The following is a 20649-nucleotide window of genomic DNA, read 5'->3' as shown; positions in this document are numbered from 1 at the left end:
TGACATGTTACATGTTCCGGTTCGAACAAGTATGCGTGTGTTGAGTACAAGAAAACCGTGAAAAACGTCATCGATCATTGTACACATATACACATGTACAGTCCAGTTTCTGTCTGCCAACTAGGCTAACAAACTGACAAACACAAGATGGTCTGTGTTATCGGTGGAAAAGACGGTGAATGTTAATTTGCGATCAAAGCAGACTTATTTTTTGATTCCAGGGCACAACTTGCCTAGCATATGCATAAAATCCGAAGTGTCTCGCATGTCAATGCGTAAATATTCAGCATAACACTGTCAACAATGAAAAAGTACGTCGCGGTATGGGGTGGAATGTTTTTTATCGTGGCCAGCGTGTCTCTGTATCTAATGATGGAAGCTGTATCCACAAATACTAGTTCAAGGTCGCCTGATATGTTACAATCTGTAAGTAATCGTCTACAGTCACAATATGTACAATGTGCTGTTGATTGGAAGTTTGAGGAGGTTGGGGGGGGGGGGGGGGGGTTAGAAAAAAAATGTTATACAATGTATGTTTGTGCTGTATCAATAAAACCTACCAATTCATTCTACATTTTATGGGAATCAGTGAAAGTTAACATGAATGATTAGATGAAAGTATCAAGGACCTCATGAGCTTAATGTTGATATCTCCTTCCCCATCCCTTCACTCCGACTGACAGGCAAATGGTAAACTATCCTACAAGTATACTGTGCCATGAAGATGATAAATTTATAATGCTACTAGGCCTAGTATATTTTTAACCTGATTGAACCATTCACATACCAATAATACATCATGTATCCTACTTGCTGATTTGCTCACCTCATAGCATAGGATTAGTTATATTAACTGATATATAAGGTACTGCATATTAGTGAAATATTAATGTAATTGGGAGTATTGAAAGAAATAAAAATTTATAGTAAAAAATTATCTGAATTAAGAAATTATCATGATAATAAATAAGAATTATTTATATGTTTTATCATGATCTAACATTTGATTTGGTGCACACAGAAACTTTTAATCTTCATTTTTGCTACCAATATAGAATTTTTCGTTGACCTGATTAGAGTAATATTACAATGTGCTGTAAGAAGCCCATTAAGTGAAAAGTTGCCCCTTATTGTTGCAGGATAGATATGTTTTTCATGTAAAATTTAATATGCATTCCTTACACAGCATGAAGTTGACACCAAAATACAGAGAATTAAGGCGCAGATTCAACGTAACCAAGATACAATCAAAGATATCAAGAATCTAGTAGGACAACTGTCTAAAGATGGTGACAAAGAAACGCTACAAAAACTACAGAAAGTTCTGTCTGAGGTTGATACGGACGTGAAGGCAGTGAATTTACCAAAAACAAAAGAGGCAGCTAAGGGTTGGCTACAAGGTTTGATTGGTGGTGGTTCTGAAAAAGAGCCTGTTTATCAGAAACCACGAGGGGAGGTTACTGTGTCAGGAGAAGTGTGTAAACTGGCAGAGGCACCAAATGTTGACTCTGATGTAAAGGTGAGTACAGTATTTTAAATTTCGCTGAGATTTTGTCATGCAATAAAAATTTACAGAGATAATTTTGCCAGTCAAACATCTCAAAACAACCTTTATAGTTAATTACATAAATATATATTATTTTCCCCAAATGTCCTGAAAAATCTTTAATTCCTCCAAACATCTGATGAAATATGTAATAGCTTGAATTTACAGTTCATGCAGGAACATATTGTTAAAACTTCGCCAAAAATCACCTGAAGAGAGTGAAATAAAAGTTGTAGGTATACACATAACAGTATTAGAAAAGTAAGTGGTTGATTTCCACAGACACTACGACTGATGGACATGTTGTCTTTTGATAATCCTGATGGAGGTGTTTGGAAACAGGGCTGGCCCATCACCTACCCACCAAATAAGTGGGGTGGAGAAAAGAAGCTTTTTGTGTTTGTGGTGCCTCACTCTCACAACGATCCTGGTAAGTGGAATGAATATGTGGTGACAGGAAGTAAAGTTGTTTTTAGCATTGGGAAGTTGAATGTGTGGTAAATGAAAATCATATGATGACAGAAAGTGTGTGTGGTAACAGAAAGTGTGTGTGGTAACAGAAAGTGTGTGTGGTACCAGGAAGTGTGTGTGGTAACAGGAAGTGTGTGTGATAACAGGAAGTGTGTGGTAACAGGAAGATTTTGTGGTGACAGGATGTTGTGGTGATTATTTTCTTTGTGGTGTGATTTATAATTGAGTATAGACTCAGTATTATACACTTTACAGGCTGAATATTGTATGTTATATACATTTTGTAATATATTACACACTGGAATATATATATACATGTAATATATTACTGACTCAATGTTATATAGTATATATGGTATATTACAGGCTGGGTGAAGACGTTTGATGATTACTACCAGGGCCAGGTGAGACAACTCCTTGACAACATGGTCAACAAACTGGAAGAGGATCCAAGAAGAAAGTTCATCGAGACCGAAATGTCTTTCTTTTCTACCTGGTGGCATGACATCACACAGGATAAACGTAAACGGGTGAAAAGGTAAAATCATTGAATTTTACAAAACAGGTCAAAGGTCAAATCTTTGAATGTTACAAAATAGGTAAAATGTCAGATTTTTGAATGTTACAAAATGTTCAGCAGTCATATCTGTCATTGTTATAAACCAGGTCAAAGGTCGTATCATCGAATGTTGCAAAACAACAGGCGGTCTAAGGTAATTTCATGGACTTTTAAAAAAGGTCATAGGCAATATCAGTGAGTTTTACAAACCAGGTCAAAGGTCATACTGAATGTCACATTGAACGAGTCAAAGGTCATGTCATCTAATTTAATGAAACAGGTCAAAGGCCATATCATTGAATGTTACAGAAGAGGTTTAAGGTAATATAATTTCATGCATTTAATTTAAAATTTAGAGAAGGATTCTTTATTTCAGAGGTCAAAAAGATCATGTCTGACTTCAATTATTGATAATGAACATTCAATTCCCTTCATAGAAATTTGGACATTTCTGAAACTTCTGTTGTTGAATAGTTCTGCAATCAGGTTCCGTTATGTAATTTTGTATGGAAAGCATATTACGGTAATGTCATTTACATACAAGAGCACAAAATTTGATACTGTATGCAAGGAAAATTGGCCCAGGGTTTCTTTTGCCGTCACATGAAAGTGGTTATTTCCATCTTTGCGATAAATTTGCATAGAAAACCTAAAAAAAAATGTATTGCAGCTTTAGCATTAAACTTGCCCCAGCATTTTTTTTACCTTTTGGCAAAAGGATAAAATGTGTAAAAGTTAAACTGCAGCAAAACATTTCCTGTATAAGTTATATCAGACAAAACTGTAAAACTTAACTTGTTTTTTTTTTTTTATACAAAGTCCATTGTTAAACACAGAGTTCTGTTTAAGATCAAGTAAAAATTGAACATCACTCTTTTTGTTGTTCCAATTTAAACTGTTTTTGTTTGGTTTACAGACTGGTAGACAATGGACAGTTAGAGATAACAACAGGAGGCTGGGTCATGTCTGACGAGGCCAATGCGCATTATGCAGCTATTGTGGATCAGCTGATCGAAGGCAACCAATGGGCACACAATATTCTAGGTGAGATTGAAAACCTGTCAGCAAACTGTGTTGCTACTATGTAAGTCAGCCAATATAATGTCTACATGTTACAGATATTTCCATGTAGGTAACAGGTAAGTTGTATAATTTGTCGACCAAAGTAATGTATTAACCTCAAGTGTATCATAGTTATAGATATGGCAAGGAGATGTAGGTAGTCTGATTTCATTTAATAATGTTGAAATAAAAACAAAAAATTGTGTGAATTACAGGTGTAGAACCAAAGTCTGGTTGGGCCATTGACCCGTTTGGCCACTCTCCAACCATGGCTTACCTATTGAAGAGAGCAGGACTCCATAACATGTTAATCCAACGGGTCCATTATGCCGTCAAGAAAAAACTCGCCAAAGACAAGCAGCTGGAGTTTATGTGGAGGCAACATTGGGGTAAGTGTCACTGACATATTTGACTTGTTTCTCGTACATAAGACAGGGTAATCTCAATGTCATATTTGTCTGTCTCGTCTGATCTGTTGGTACTTGTATGCAATATTGACATCATGGGTACCATGATTAAAATCATGGGTTATCAGGTGCACTTGTTCGTTTCCTGGAATGGATGTGAACTGGTACGGGGTCACCTGCCCATCCATGTGGGCTTTCTCAGGGTACTTCAGTTTCCTCCCACACTAAGACCCCTTGCGCGCTTCCATCCACGCCAACAAGAGTGATTAATATCAGTTGGAAAAGCTTGCTTTGCAATTGTGGTAAAATAAATAAAGTTTATTATTATTATTAAAATGATGTCATATGTTATTGTCTTTTGGACAATAGAATCAGAAAGGGAGATAACGTAATCAGAGAATTTGGAAATGAAACAAATTAAGAATGTTTTATGTAGTTTTAACAAGGGTGTGTAGATGAAAGAGGATGTTCCTAGTCAGTTTATCTCAGACTGGTTGTGACAGTCTGTCACATCTCATTGTCAGCTTGCATGGAATGAGATTTTAACAAAATTTTTTCTTAGATTATATGAAATAATCCTGAATATATACAGGTGACAGAATATGACAGAAGTCATCGCTGCGTGAAAACTTTATTTGTATGTCTCTGATCTGATATAGATGAAAGGAATACACTTAATCTCTTTATCTGTTACACATCACACTCATTAAAACTCGGATTGGAATGATTTTACGATATTATTTGTTAATATAGATGTATAGGTGATTCATTTTTGCTATGGAGTTAAATTTTGACCAAACTATTAATTGTTTCAAGCGTATGAATTATTGAGGCCAAGATATTGTTCTGGTATATCTCTGTGAAAATACAATGATTTTCTGTCATAATTGTAGATATTATATTAAAGGAAAGACAACTCTTTTCTTTACATTGTAGAAAGACCTCTTTTCTTTACATTGTAGACCGAGAGGGTACCACAGACATGATGTGTCACATGATGCCATTTTACTCATATGATGTGCCCCATACGTGTGGTCCTGACCCGAAGATCTGCTGTCAATTTGACTTTGCTAGGATGTCACCAAGTCGATACAATTGTCCATGGAAAGTGGCTCCAACAGCAATCACCAGCCACAATGTAGCGGAGAGGTAAGAATGGTTCAACCAGTTTTCTGACAAGTACACAGCTAGAAGTATTTAAATTTATTGTTTTAGGTTTAGATTTAAATTTATTGATTTAAAATCATGCTACATTTGTTATTTGTGACAGCTTTTCCTTAAGCCTGACATAGAAATTATCTTTATGAGCTAGATGCATTCTTTATGTATAAAGATGGTATTGAAGGATTGAATAAAATTTGAAAAAAGAAAGAAAAAATGTTGAGAAATATTTAATTGATATTGAGATGAAGAGTACATTTTATGAATGTTATGAAAAGTGCCTCCTTCCTGCTTCCAGCATTTGGTGAAACCATGAAAATTTGAGCAATCAAAAAAGTTAGCCTTGACTGTTTCCTATTTTCTCTGAGAATTCAATCAAACACTCTGAATATAAGTTTTAGGTGAAGAATGTTGGATGAATGATAACCTACATTTCCAAATTTAATAAACTTTAGAAAAAATTTATTATAAAATGTTTTGTTGATTAATTAAGTATTGGATGAAAGATGTAACCATTTTGACATCTAGGCATTTCTCAGTAAAGTACCATTACGTCTCTGATATCTACCATTATGTTCATTTTCAGAGCCAAAACATTGTTAGACCAGTACCGTAAAAAGTCGGAGCTGTACCGTACAGATGTTTTGTTGATCCCACTTGGGGATGATTTCCGGTATGACAAGGAGGATGAGTGTGAACGACAATTCAGCAACTATCAAAAACTGTTTGATTACATGAATTCTTCACCTGAGTTGGGAGTACAGGTAATTTTAACAGCAAGACATGTACATAATGCTGTTTTTCAGGGAGCTGCAATATCTTCATGAGTAGAACATCAGACTTTACAGCCTCAGGTGTATATAACCCTGGTAAAATACTAGCCGCAATATACCACTCGGCTAGAGAGGACTTCTCTTTAGCTCGATTGGTTGAGTGTCAGACTAGTAAGCCAGGGGTCTTGGGTTTGATTCCTAATGGAGGCATTGAAATAAATAATGACCTCTGTTACATTGGCGCCCGTGTAGGGACCGGGGAATAGTACTTAGCCATGCCCCACCAGCATTACTGTAATCCCTGGAAAATTGAGGACAAGTTATTTCCTGGAGGGGGAGTATGTAACCCTGGTAAAATACTAGCCGCAATATATCACTCGGCTATCGAGAGCTCGATTGGTTGAGCGTCAGACTAGTAAGTCAGGGGTCCCGGGTTCAATTCCTAGCGGAGGCATTGATATAAATAATGACCTCTTATACAGATCTACAGATCTGGGATGTGTGGTTCCATGCTCTAAAGCTGTGGAGTCAGATGCTGCTATAGTGGTGTTCTTAAGAAAGACACTCAATGAAAATTGCTCTTGATAACATGTGACAGAGTTACTCTATGTTATTCAGTGAGGTAGCCATAAGCTCCTTTTGTAAATCCAGAAATCAAGAAATCTTCCTGGATTCAAAATAGTTTGTGTGCATACGCACTTATCAACAAATAAGCCCTCTGTTTATATTCTCGGAGATTCATAATTTTAAAACGTTAACTTTAAAGTGGTTTACAAATAACCATCCCCAACTATTCTGTGGATCAATTCGGTCTTTTAAAGCTATATATATTGTATATATGGAAAAGTTTTGCCAAAGTTTCTTTCGTCCTCCTGTAAAACTGTTCATTTTCACACAGTGTTCAGTTTGCTGTAGTTGCTTCTAAAACCCATCTATTTCAGCTATAACATCAAACTTTAGCCCACCTGTTCTTTTTTCCAAATGGGTGAAATGTTTACCTGTATACAGTAGATACAAGTAGTCTTTTCCACAAAGTTTAGATACATACAACACAGGCAGTCTACATTAAATCTTCACATATATTGACAAACCTGCCTGTATTCTAGAAATACATATTATCTTGAATTACTGATAAATATGAAATGTGATGGTGGTATAAGTAATATTCTACCTAAGCTACATTGTGTCTAATAATCTTTTCCAGTGTCAGTTTGGTACTTTGTCTGATTATTTCAACAAAGTTTATGAGCTGTCTGAGGTGGAACAGGGTACACGTCCCGAGGACTTCCCTGTGCTGGCTGGAGACTTCTTCACCTACTCTGACCGTGATGACCACTACTGGAGCGGTTACTACACGTCTCGTCCATTTTACAAAAGCCTTGACAGACTTATGGAATATCATGTTAGGTAAGTTAGCATTTGTATATAACTCTACTCAAGAAGCTGATTACAAACATGGCTATAATGCATGATTTTATATGAGATGTTCTAATTGGTCAACAGAAGGAGCGATATATTTACATGATTTTTTGTTGTGAATTTGGTATAATTGCTTGTGTTTAGAGGTATAATTGCTTGTGTTTAGAGGTATAATTGCTTGTGTTTAGAGGTATAATTGCTTGTGTTTAGGTATAATTGCTTGTGTTTAGAGGTATGATTGCTTGTGTTTAGAGGTATAATTGCTTGTGTTTAGGTATAATTGCTTGTGTTTAGAGGTATAATTGCTTGTGTTTAGAGGTATAATTGCTTGTGTTTAGAGGTATAATTGCTTGTGTTAAGGTATAATTACTTGTGTTTAGAGGTATACTTGCTTGTGTTTAGAGGTATAATTGCTTGTGTTTAGAGGTATACTTGCTTGTGTTTAGAGGTATAATTGCTTGTGTTTAGAGGTATAATTGCTTGTGTTTAGAGGTATGATTGCTTGTATTTAGAGGTATAATTGCTTGTGTTTAGGTATAATTGCTAGTGTTTAGGTATACTTACTTGTGTTTAGAGGTATCATTGCTTGTGTTTAGGTATAATTGCTTGTGTTTAGGTATAATTGCTTGTGTTTAAAGGTATGATTGCTTGTGTTTAGAGGTATAATTGCTTGTGTTTAGAGGTATAATTGCTTGTGTTTAGAGGTATGATTGCTTGTGTTTAGAGGTATAATTGCTTGTGTTTAGAGGTATAATTGCTTGTGTTTAGAGGTATAATTACTTGTGTTTAGGTATAATTGCTTGTGTTTAGAGGTATGATTGCTTGTATTTAGAGGTATAATTGCTTGTGTTTAGAGGTATACTTGCTTGTGTTTAGAGGTATAATTGCTTGTGTTTAGAGGTATAATTGCTTGTGTTTAGGTATAATTGCTTGTGTTTAAAGGTATGATTGCTTGTGTTTAGAGGTATAATTGCTTGTGTTTAGGTATAATTGCTTGTGTTTAGAGGTATAATTGCTTGTGTTTAAGGTATAATTACTTGTGTTTAGAGGTTTAATTGCTTGTGTTTAGAGGTATAATTGCTTGTGTTTAGGTATAATTGCTTGTGTTTAGGTACAATTGCTTGTATTTAGAGGTATAATTGCTTGTGTTTAGGTATAATTGCTTGTGTTTAGGTACAATTGCTTGTGTTTAGGTATAATTGCTTGTGTTTAGAGGTATAATTGCTTGTGTTTAGAGGTATAATTGCTTGTGTTAAGAGGTGGCCTTTATAGCAGAGGTGTTTCTTACATAGGGATGTTCTGTATAGACGGGTATTTGATATATGGATGTGGTCTGTATAGACAGGTATTTGTCATATGAATGTGGTCTTTATAGACAGGTATTTGTCTTATGAATGTGGTCTTTATAGACAGGTGTTTGTTGTATAGAGGAGGTATTTGTGGGACTTTTAGGTATATCTTAATTGTGAAAATTCAGTCGATAACTATTTACTAATTATCTTTCAGAGCTGCTGAAGTTATCTTCACATTGGCCCTTAGTTACAGTCGCCAAGCAAGTGTAACAAACTTCCCTCAGGAAAAGTTAATGGAGAAACTGGTGGGAGCCCGTCGTAATCTTGGCCTGTACCAACATCACGATGGTATAACTGGCACTGCTAAAGATTTTGTTGTGGTGGACTATGGGGAGAGGTAAGATATTCCTAAATTAGGATTATAGGAATTTGATGGTCAGGTGATGCTTTAAATAGGACTAAGATGGACCTCCTGATTCTCTCATTACACGGGTTGGTATCACATCTCAAAGTGTCCAAGGGCATCCTTTCATATTTAGCTAATACAGCATGCAACTGTCCTTGCCTACATATTCAATTCATTTTGATTACGGATTGGATTATGTATGTATTGGGGACAACTGTGAATAATGCTTGAGGTGATGACAGGGGATTCATTACTGTGAGCTAAATTCTTACAGAGAAATGATGAATGTTTTAGCTGAATAAACTTTCCAATAAATAAATAAAGATATGATGAAATATATTTTGAATGATGTCAGTTTAAATGAAGACTATTTCTGTTTTGTAGGATGTTGAAGGGTGTGATGGATTGTAAGTCTATCATTGTGGAGGCAGCCAGTTTCCTGATGTTGGAGAATAAAAATGACTACAAGTATCCGAAGGAGCCTCTGTTTAATATGGTGATTATGTATACAAAAATATCCCAGCATGCACATAGATCACATCACGGGCAGAAAACAGTTACAAGTTGATTAATCAGCAGATTAAAAAGACTGAAATTAAAGTAATTGAATGATACAGTTACCTTTAAACATTCTGTACATATTACCAGGTAAATGTATTTGAACATAAGACACAAAGAAATGATAAAAATGTCATACTGTGGATTCATTTTATTTCGTGGGGGTCCAATTTTCGTTGTTTTCGTGGATGAGCAAATCCACGAATTTAAAAACACAACGAAATATGAACTACTTACTAAAGTAATTTTGAAATTTGACCAAGTAATCTTTGCCAACACCGGAAACGTCCACCGGTAATGACAGAAGCCCCGTAATTAGTCGGGAGTCGGGTAGTCTGAGGCTCGACATGGATACGCTAAATTGGTGTCAACGATATATAATTATATATTATTAAACATAACAAAGGGTAAGTACCCATTGTGATGCTAAGTATGATGGGATCGCAGTCGTTAGCGACACTGTGGACACTAGGCTTGATCGGACCATCCTGTCGATTGAAGATTGGATCCGTATTTCTATCCGACTACAGGTTCACAATAATTATTAATAATGCAGATCTTGTTTACACACCTGTTTACACACATGGTCCAATCGATACGCGTGGTGTTTTCATATGACTGCGGTACACCGACTGATCAGCACACAATGTTTATCCACTGAAAACAATTGTTTCTGATAATTACCGATTGATTACACGCCAGGATATATACTGATTTGTGGTTTGATATTAATGCGAGACTGTTGTAAACAGCGTTATAAAAACACAGGACGCCATCTTGAAAAAAAACGTTCTTTTATTCTTGTCTTAGCCTTAATACAAACAGAAAAAAATTCGACTGGAAGCAAAAAGAGAAAATTCTAACGTTTTTATTTTTTTCCCACAGAATAAAAAATCCACGAATTTATGAGTCCACGAAACTGTCTAATTTGTAGAAACAACGAAAATTGAACCCAACGAAAATAAATGAATCCACAGTAAATGATTATCCCCTATGAAACACATTTGTTCGGGCTCTGTCCGTCTGGGCATCCATCTGTGCATGTGTCCATGTGTTTGTGCTTCCATACATCCATCCGAGGGCTTTTCTAGGTTACAACTTTAAACCAGTTCAACTCAGTTTCACGATGCCTTAGTGCCCTAGTTGTGCCTTTTGCTATTGATGACATTTCATTTCTAAAAAAGAATTCTGTTACCATGGAAACATAGGCAAAAAAACATAAAATTAATGTTAATTTTTCTTTCTGGGCTACAAATTTAAAACTGGCCCACAAAGCTTTCTGTATACATTAGATTAGTGCCCTAGTTGTGCCTTTTTTATTGAGGACATTTTATTATTTTTTCTGTTACTATCAATTTTTTTTCGATTTTTTTGACTTCTTTGTTCATGGACAATACCAAGCTCTATGCAAATATCAGCAGTCAAACCCACAGAATCTACATCAAGATATATACTCTTACTATAATGTTGATACTGTAAAACGAGAAGTTTTCGGGCTCGTTTAATATTAGCAATTTTTGCGCATAGCCATCAAAATGCTAGATATATATGATCACAAATTGTTATACAGGTATATATATCATATTTAGATTTTACACCAACAGCTGGGTGTTGGGGATAATGCCATGCATTGTGGCTCCTTGATTTATTTTATTTTTAGAATATGCATTGATAATGTAAACATATTTATTTTGATGCATAACTTAATTAACACAATTACCACAATAATTACTGTAGAATATATAGCAGAAACTACAACTAGCTCAATATTGATTTAGCATCATTTGTTCAGTGTAAACTGGGGAAAATTAAGATTACAGATAAAGTATGTTCATTAACAGCTGAAGCAGATTTTTAAGAAGCAGGTTGAGTTTTAGTTTGTTAGGGTTACAATAAATGGATGTCTTTGTTAATGAATGAAAATATTCATCATATGGTAGTTGTGATGCTAGCTTGTCATGTGTTCTCTGATGTATCTAACAAGTTAACTGTTACAGTGAATATCTTATTCTTCTCTCACATGTTTACTACTTCTATCATTTTACAGAATGTGTACCAAGTTTATATTTTTTTAATGTTTTTTATTTTTGCAAGATTTTTACATCAAAATATACAAAAGGATTTGGTGATAGAGCCAACGCCGTTCAGGTCCTAGGTAGAATAGAGGATTCGTTTACTTCTCCGCTAGATACCAGGAAGTGTGCACGGTGATTACGCAGTAGGGAAAATCAGGGGTCAGGTCCTGATGAAGCCCGGAGAGGGCAGAACTAGTTGAGAGTTCAAAATAAATCCATATCAACTTACTCAAAGCTGTTGTGATTGATTCCCGAACTTAGAAATATACATAAGACACATTCGTACACCTCATATACACTAGAATACATCAAAACATCATCATTTCATAAATTATCATCATCATTATTAACCTATATACAAAGTTAATTACCAGTCTAAAAATAGACATATATTGAGATATTTGATCATTGTTTAAGTATTTCTGTTGATTAACCAGGATGAAGACAGGAAATATCATGACTCATTACCTGAGAGGACGGTATTGGATGTTACTGAGGTTTCCAGGTATGTACACCTGTGTTTATATGTATGTGTGTAAATAACAGTCTCTAATAACATTGTCTGAACTGGCACATTCTTGTATTACTTCTTGTCTAGTAAGATACCAGACATCTTGGCCACTTTTCTTTACGGTACAAACTGTTTCATTAACATTTTAAATGAAAAAATTCTGGCATAAATTGTAAAAGAGACCTGCACCTAATAACACAAGTCTCAAAAGGTTAGTCAATAATCATGAGAAAGTTATATATCATCAATAGGCCCATTCTGTTAAACTTATCAAGAGTAGAAAAAATAGCCTTGGTACATTATTATCGTTTATAAATCTCCCAAGAAACCCTCTCTGAGTGTATGTTTATACTTTTTATCCTATTGAAGAGTTGAGGAGCTGGTGTAGGATTCTCCTTAATTATTTGTCTATCACTATATTGATATTTTTTTTCTCAAATGACTACATTTTTTCAGTTCGGTTCTTTTCTACAACCCTCTGGGACATGAGAGAGAGCAAATGGTTGTTGTCTATGTTACCTCCCCTTTCATCGAGGTCCAGTCAGCAGATGGCACCACCGTACAGGCACAGGTAGATCCTGTTTGGGAGTCACCAACTGTCATGGTTCCAAAGAAGTTCAAGGTAAGATTTCTATTTTTGATTTAATACTTGTTGTTTAAATCGATCAGTTATCAGTTACAGCAGCGATGTTATTCCATTGAAAGTGTTGTGTGGTCAATATTTTTATCACATTAAAAAAATCTCTGGAAAGTTTATCTTAAATATTTGTTAAGTTACATACTTAAGTTATTATCTTTTTGAAGTTCCACTAAATAGTTGATGTGTTCAAGAACTTCTGTCACCACAGTAAAGCATTAATGTGTTCTATGTTTCTTTATGAAGATCTGGTTTGTGGTGCGGGTGCCTGCGCTGGGGATTGCCCGGTACACACTGAGGAAAATCCAGCCTGAGGCATTGAAATCCATATCGTTTGCCTCCATTGTTGTCATGAATGTTGTCATCACAGAGCACACCGAGACGTATGTACATTAACATTACACGATGACTTCATGTCAACTTAAAACAGGATAAGTACATGGTTCAATGTTCCATACTTGTGTATTTTTCCAGATGCTGAGATTAAGCCAGTTTGTGCTGACATGGTTTGGTGTCAATGGAAAAGACACTTTACCCTACCATACTGGATTGCATGCATCTGGCCTTCCATAAGTTGTTCATTTAGGTCGCCACTAGCAACTACAAGGAGACTTAAATTTACCCTGGCTGTTCATGGGATGATAAATCCAGCTAGCAAACAAACAATTAAAAATGAATAACAAATGGGGACAATTGTATCAGACATCATAATTTTATTTATAGGTCCAACGAAAAATGTTTTTGGTAATGCTAATCTATAAGGAGAATTAATCAATAACATTATCCATGTCCGTCATGTTCCTTCACGACACATCATGTTCCAAATCAACGTCATAACTTGAAAAACCTAGCAATATTTTTGGTTCATATTTACCCCGATTTATCACAACATTATGTTCTACACCTGATCAGAATCTGGTTTACACAGGAGCAGGAACATTCATGTTTGATAGACATCTGTTTTATCTTAGATTTAAAATTTTTAGTTCTCATGGTGACCTACCGCAATCACCTTCATTTAGCATTGTGCATGTGTGTACATAAACAATTTACTATTGGCGACTTCTCAAAAACCCATGATCAGATTTCAATGAAATTTTGCAGAAACCTTCTACGGCCTAAGATGAACCAAAATTGTTAATTATACAGTACCCACCTTCCAGGGGCCTGAGGGGCAGGGCCAAAAGGGTCAAAATTGACTCGGATTTAAAAAAAATCTTCTTCTCAAGACCCAGATATTGTAGAAGCAAATACTCTTCTTGAATGGAAGCATCCTAAGGTGCTTCACCAAAATTTTGAATTTCATGGCCACAGGGTCTCACATTTCCCAAAGGGGAGGGGGTAAAATTTACTGTAGTACTATAGTAAAACTAGATTTTTAAGCATAATTTGTTTAATTTCCATATGGTAAGAATTATGAGTGAAGGATAATGGCTTGATGGTATGCCCATTTTGATCCTGACTGACCCCATGGGGCTGATGGGCAGGGCCAAAAGGGGTCAGATTGCATTTTGGAGCTGAATGTTGGTTATTTCCCACTGGAAACAACTTTATAAGAATTATCAGTATAGGATGACAGTGTTGATGGTATACATGTATTGTCACTGGTTTACTATATCCATCGTCACAATTTCTGTTGTGACACTTTATTCTTTATATTCAATATTGATTATCTCAGGTGATTGTCGAGGTTGCAAGGCCTCTGGTTTCTCAGATTTATTTGAAACACTTTCATCAAGTATATAGTTTATTTGGAATTTATTTGATTTTTTTCACACAGGTACCCTTTCATAATGAAGATGGAAAAACCAGAAGACTTTGTGTTGGAAAATTCAAATTTGAAGGCTCATATCAGAGGAAAAACAGGGTTTCTACAGGTAATATTGATAGAATGTACAACAGACTCCATATAATCTTACTGGAAAAAGGACATTATCAAGTGAAAATCTTCGATCAGTATGATAAGCACTGGACACTGAAGTCACATAAACCTGACTTTATAAAGACAGGGACTGTATTACAGAGGTATTCACTTAAAACTGCTAATATGTATACTAATATACGAGCAGGTACTTGCCAAGAAATATCCAGTGACTGGTGATCAAATCCCACAACAGTCAACACAGAATGGTTATCTGACTGTCTTTATCACTAGACCTCCACCTCTAGGTTGCAGGTTTTAAGCCTACATCGGACAGTTGCCAGGTGCTGGCAGTAGGTCAATAATTTCTCTCCTGAAACTTTGGGTTTCTGCTGCCACCCACACTTGACATGTCCCTAAATTACCCTGACTTAATAAAACGTAAAACAACAATTAACGATAAACAAAGATTTAACCAACACTTACTGGTTTACCTGTCTGTCAGAATAGATTTTCTGAAATTATCTAAAGTCTTGGCCTACATTTTTTAGAAATTTATATGGAAATAAGAATGATGTGTTATTGATTTCATTGAAATGATTTTATCAGAGTGTGACTACAAAACATGACAATAAAAAACATGAAGCTGAAGTGACTTTCCTCAAGTATGGTACCCGTGGATCAAAAGAGAAAAGTGGGGCTTACCTGTTTATGCCGGACGGCCACGGGAAGGTAGGTTGTTTATGTGAAATGGCCCAGTAAAGGTCAGTTTCCTTTCTTCTTCTGTAAAACATTGATTTTCGTCGGTGATTTATTTTCATTGATTTTGTGGTTACTCTCAAATCTCAAATTAACATGTTCTTGAATTGCTAAAATGATTTTATAAGAATTATTGAGCTATATTCATCCATAAAATCAAGTGTCCATGAAAATTAATTAAAAAAAAACATGAACTTTAAGCCCCTCGAAAGTATGTGATTTTGCAGCTTCATACATGCGATATATTCACAGGAAAGTAAATCGCTTATAATCTTGTTGTCATATGTGGTTATTTTTTTATTTTTGGTTTACAAAATGGAGTCCAGAAATTGGTACTTCTGTGTTGAATGATTTTATTCACAGCTATTGTGATTGTTGTTGTGATTTGTCAAAGTCAATCATCAGTGCCATTATATTGTCTTGTGTTTTCGCTAAAACATTTTTTTATGATTTCGGTTTTCATTTGCAGCCATTAGATGGGGTTATCCCTGTTATAAGAATAATGCGTGGACCTGCTGTGTCTGAGGTTACAGTCTACACACGAAATGTACAACATACGCTACGATTATACAACTCACCAGGTACGCAAAGGCTTTTTACCTTCATTTTTCAGAAATTCAGGTGAGGGGGCAGAGGGGGGAGGGAGTTAATTATGGTTTGTGTCACATTCAGTTTATATTTTATAACATGGTAAAGATACGATCCTTTGTACCCCGGTAAGTAACATAGCAGGACCTGAAAAGACCCTTGGGGACCTCATATACACCCCCACTTTTCACTGTACATAATCTGATGGACCTTGTCGATCAGACAAACATGAATTTACATAAAAAATCTTAGGATTGTCCATTGTGAAAAGGACAGGTCATTTTGGTCAGCTATATCCAGTCTACTTGTTTGAAATCTTATTTTTGACTTTGTGTTTCACTTCCTGGACAATGGCTTTCACCTCTGCATGTTAACCATATAGGATTAATTCACATGAACTTTGAATACATTTGTATGAAGCAGTTTTAACACTATTTTGAAGGTGATACAAATTGTTGGCTCTATTTCCTGGTGAAATGTTGTTAGTCTATAATTTTGGTTGGATTTCAGCTCAGAATTTGTCTGAAATAACAACATTCAGGATAAGTTGATAGATGAACCTTATTTAATGATAAAAGTATCTGTATTTATCCCACTGTTATCTAATGTCTGGTAATAAGCCCGCCCACATCTATTGGAGGGTGGTTGGGTGGCAAAGTGGTAACATACTTGTCTTTAACCTACAAGTCAGGGGTTTGATTCCTTGATTGGACATGACTAGGTATACGGGTGACCTGCCTGATCACGAAGGTTTTCCCCGGGTACTCAGGTTTCCTCCCTCAATAAGACCATACACACTTCTGTCGGGGCCATCAAGAGTGATTTTTATAAGTTGAGTTTGTTTCACAATTGTTGTAAAATAAATAAAGTTTATGTAGTTTAAAACGTAATACCACCTAATGTTATATCATTGTCCTGTGTGAAGCCCATCCCTCTGTGTTAGAGGTAATGTGTTGTCCCCTTGACCTCGTCAGGGATAGTCTTACCAGCTGCTAGTATTCAATTCTAGTATGCTGGAATAAGTTTTACAGGGATATTTGTACATATCTTTAACAGGTACTGATGGAATGGTGGTTGACATGTCTAACCTGGTTGATGTCAGAAAGGAAATGAATTTTGAATTGGCGATGTCTATAGCGACAGATGTAGAAAACACTGACCGCGAGTTTTATACTGATCTTAATGGTTTCCAGGTAAGAGAATTGTGTACACTGTATGTGAGATCATTATTTATATTGTATCGATACAGAAAAGGTTATCAGAGTCATATATATAAATATCTATGTCGTTATTGTAAATTCTACATGAATTTCCTCCTTTTGCGTTTAGTAGATAATAGGGCAATCTCAGCCCAGGACATTAGGTTTTATTCTGAGTATTGAAGGTGATCAGGTTTTATTCTGGGTATTGAAGGTGGTCAGGTTTCAAAAAATATTTCTGTCATGTATAAATCTTTGATAATTGGACAAATTCCTATCCTCTTCTTGTTTTGCAGATGTTAAAACACAAGACTTTTGACAAGTTACCGCTCCAAGCGAATGTATATCCTATGCCAGCCATGGCTTATATAGAGGATGAAACCACTCGCTTTAGTGTCCTCTCGGCCCAGAGTCTGGGAGTGGCTTGCCATTTCAAAGGTAATATTTCTCGTCTTCCGAGAATTTCAGTTGTTATTAAAGAATTGATGTTCGCAAAACATGTTCAAAAATTCTTTGTTCTGAGTGCTTAAATAAAAAGAAAAATTTAAAGAGGAGGGAAGGAAGAAAAATATTTGTTTTGAAATTTTTTATCAGCAGTCAGTCGCACCAATGTAAGATACCAGATGTCAAATCAGCATACAAGTGTACAAGTAACCGAGGTCATTATTTCTTTCATTGCCTCCACTAGAAATCGAACCTGGGACCCTTGGCTTACTAGTCTGATGCTTAACCAGTCAAGCTAAAGAGAAGTTCTCTCTAGCCGAGTGGTATATTGCGGCTAGTATTTTACCAGGGTTACATACATACTACAGCAGGAAGAGGGGTTTTTACTGAACAGTATACCATAGGTTTAGAATATACAAGTCTCCATGTGGAGATGAAACATTCTGTCTACCCAGGCATGTGATCAGTCTGATATCATTTCATATATTTCAGTGACATTGAAGGAATTTCGAGGGGCTTTATGAGAGATAATTTTTTCCGGTGTTAAGGTTTTTCTTTTCAACTACTTATGCTTGAATTCAGTGAGTTTATAGAATGTTGTGTTGAGAACAGATTTGATGCTTGAGAAAGACAATGGTTTGATGGGTACAGGCCCAGATGTGGTCTTCATCACAAAACTTCTGGGGATATTATAGAAAATTAGTGCAATGTTGTTCGTCCTTCTCCAAAATAATTAAATGACAGGAAAGCATGATATTGAATGAATCCTCTACGAGTGATGTACAGTTGTGACTTATAATGTTGTAAACGATTTATTTTGAATCAAACAAATATTTCTGTTACATTTAGGTGATATTGTTGTGATGTTGGATCGGCGCCTCAATCAAGATGACAACCGAGGCCTTGGACAGGGAGTGAGAGACAACAAAGTCACACCAAACAGATTCCATCTGTTGTTTGAGAGTCGAAAGTCTCCGAAGGTAAACACAGCAGAAAATTATAACCATTAATGTTTTTGTTGCCTGTGTACATACAGTAATGTTAAACACCTGAGATGGTGATTTTTTTATCTGAGGAAAATTGAAAAAAAAAAAATATTGACACACATAAACCATAGGATCAAAAAAATATCTTGGTGATCATTGGTCAAATCCAACAGGTCAAAGGTCACACAAGACGCATTTGGGATTTGAAAGAGTAATCGCATACACTTTTTGCTGATAGTAGAGAGGGTTTATATGTTAATTCTGTTTATATTTGATTGTAAATTTGAAATATTTCACTTCCATCTGTTTCACAGCCAAAGGATAAGATGATAGGGTACCCATCTCTACAGGCACATGTGTCTTACCTCCATCTCACCCACCCACTTTTTACCGCTCCGGAAAACATGGATGCACTGACTCATCGTTACTTGCCGACCTTCAGTCCCGTGGATGAGCCACTGCCTTGTGAAGTCCACCTTCTTAACTTGCGTACTCTACAGAACAGGGATGATGATCTAACGATGAGGTATAAACCTCGCAAGGAAGCTGGACTGCTACTACATAGTCTGGGACATGACTGTAACTTTGCCAACAAAGGACTGCTATGTCACTCAAATGGAGGAAAGGTAAGACAATGGATTTATCTGGGGTTGTGGACTCATTTAAAAAAGCATACTTACAGCAAATAAATGATCTTCAAATATTTCAAATTGAGTTTATTTGATTCTGTAGGTTAGTGGAATATTACTGAAAATTTGGTATTTACATACTTACCAGAATGAAAATTGATGATTTTGTATTTTGAATGGATTCCTGATAAATACTGATATACAGAAATTAATATTTAATACTCAAATAAGTGTGAAAGATAGGATTGGCCATGAAATTTTTCCCTTCTCTCTGAAAAATTTATTTCCAATTGAAAAGAAGAAAAAATTAGAAGCTCTCTTCTCCTAACGGTGAAATAACAATTATTGTTGATTCTTTTCATCATTTTCCATCAAACTTACTCTGTTCTCACCGTCAAAGAAGTTTAGTAGATCATGCCGCAAAGGAAGCTTTATCGCTACCACCTGTTGTTTTTAAAATTTATTTTACTGATTTAAAAACCATTTATTAAACATATTTTAAAAGCTCAGTGGCAGGAGGAATGGAATACATATACCAATAAGGAATTGCACTCCGTTAAACATTTTTTATTGGACTGCATTGACTTCTGTCTACTCGAATGTTTTTATCGTAACATTTCATGCCTAAAATCCCTTTTTGAAACTGTTGAGATATGTAAAATTCTACATTACCTAAAAGATGTTGGTCTGTATTATAGACTATGACGTACCATTTTAATCTTTTGTGTTAACATACCCATTTAAAATTTTTAACATTTGTCTTTTACCTTTTGGTTTGTTTAATGTTATTTCCTTTTGGATTGCTGGATGTTTTACCGTTTGATGGCCATAATGACCTTTTATGTGTTGTCGGGCCGTTAAGGTTGTAATAATAATAATAATAATAGTAAACTTTGATTGATGATAAAATTGAATTTCCTCATCAAGATTGTAAACTTTATTTTGATATTTCAATCCTAGCAACAATAATGAAAACCTAGACTAGCAGAAGTCACTAGCTGTCCAGTATATAAATCTTTGATTTATTATTTCAGGTGGTACTGGGAAAGCTGTTCCAGCAAGTGACATTGGACAAGGTCACAGAAACAACCTTGACCTTGATAAAGGAAAAAGAGGAAATAGACAAAGCTGCATCAATAGAATTGAAACCTATGGAAATTTATACATACAAGTTGTCCATACAATGACAGAAGTAACACCCACACTATTATACCTTACTTACAGATCACAGCTAACTCATGTCCATTAGGGCCTCCTTACAGAACAGAGCCAAATTTAGACATTTATAAATCAGCTACTGAGTGGT

The 20649-nt window shown here is 35.5% G+C and overlaps 1 protein-coding gene across 1 annotated transcript; it reads left to right on the top strand.

Annotated features, from left to right (window-relative positions):
* Positions 1-303: 303 nt before the first annotated feature.
* On the top strand, positions 304-20530 carry LOC132563032 (alpha-mannosidase 2x-like). Its single transcript, XM_060227790.1, has 22 exons — positions 304-426; positions 1187-1519; positions 1829-1976; positions 2384-2555; positions 3493-3620; positions 3854-4027; positions 5008-5194; positions 5793-5970; positions 7184-7386; positions 8905-9087; positions 9481-9592; positions 12167-12234; positions 12697-12862; positions 13124-13260; positions 14658-14754; positions 15348-15470; positions 15967-16078; positions 17142-17278; positions 17581-17722; positions 18578-18708; positions 19029-19340; positions 20378-20530. The coding sequence occupies exons 1-22, from the start codon at positions 304-306 to the stop codon at positions 20528-20530; spliced, it is 3519 nt and encodes a 1172-aa protein (XP_060083773.1).
* The last annotated feature ends 119 nt before the right edge of the window (positions 20531-20649 follow it).

This window comes from Ylistrum balloti, unplaced genomic scaffold (assembly GCF_031769215.1).
Source record: "Ylistrum balloti isolate Yb309-2 unplaced genomic scaffold, AGI_CSIRO_Ybal_v1 Utg371562, whole genome shotgun sequence".
Taxonomy (NCBI): Eukaryota; Metazoa; Mollusca; class Bivalvia; order Pectinida; family Pectinidae; genus Ylistrum; species Ylistrum balloti.
This window is presented reverse-complemented; position numbering and strand designations above follow the sequence as displayed.

What these genes read in the sequence shown, in the direction of transcription:
- LOC132563032 (XM_060227790.1), top strand. Translation starts at nt 304, where the DNA reads ATGAAAAAGTACGTCGCGGTATGGGGTGGAATGTTTTTTATCGTGGCC. An exon ending in ATGGGCACACAATATTCTAG is followed by an intron (nt 3,621 to 3,853) that starts GTGAGATTGAAA and finishes TGTGAATTACAG; the next exon opens with GTGTAGAACCAAAGTCTGGT. An exon ending in AGCCACAATGTAGCGGAGAG is followed by an intron (nt 5,195 to 5,792) that starts GTAAGAATGGTT and finishes GTTCATTTTCAG; the next exon opens with AGCCAAAACATTGTTAGACC.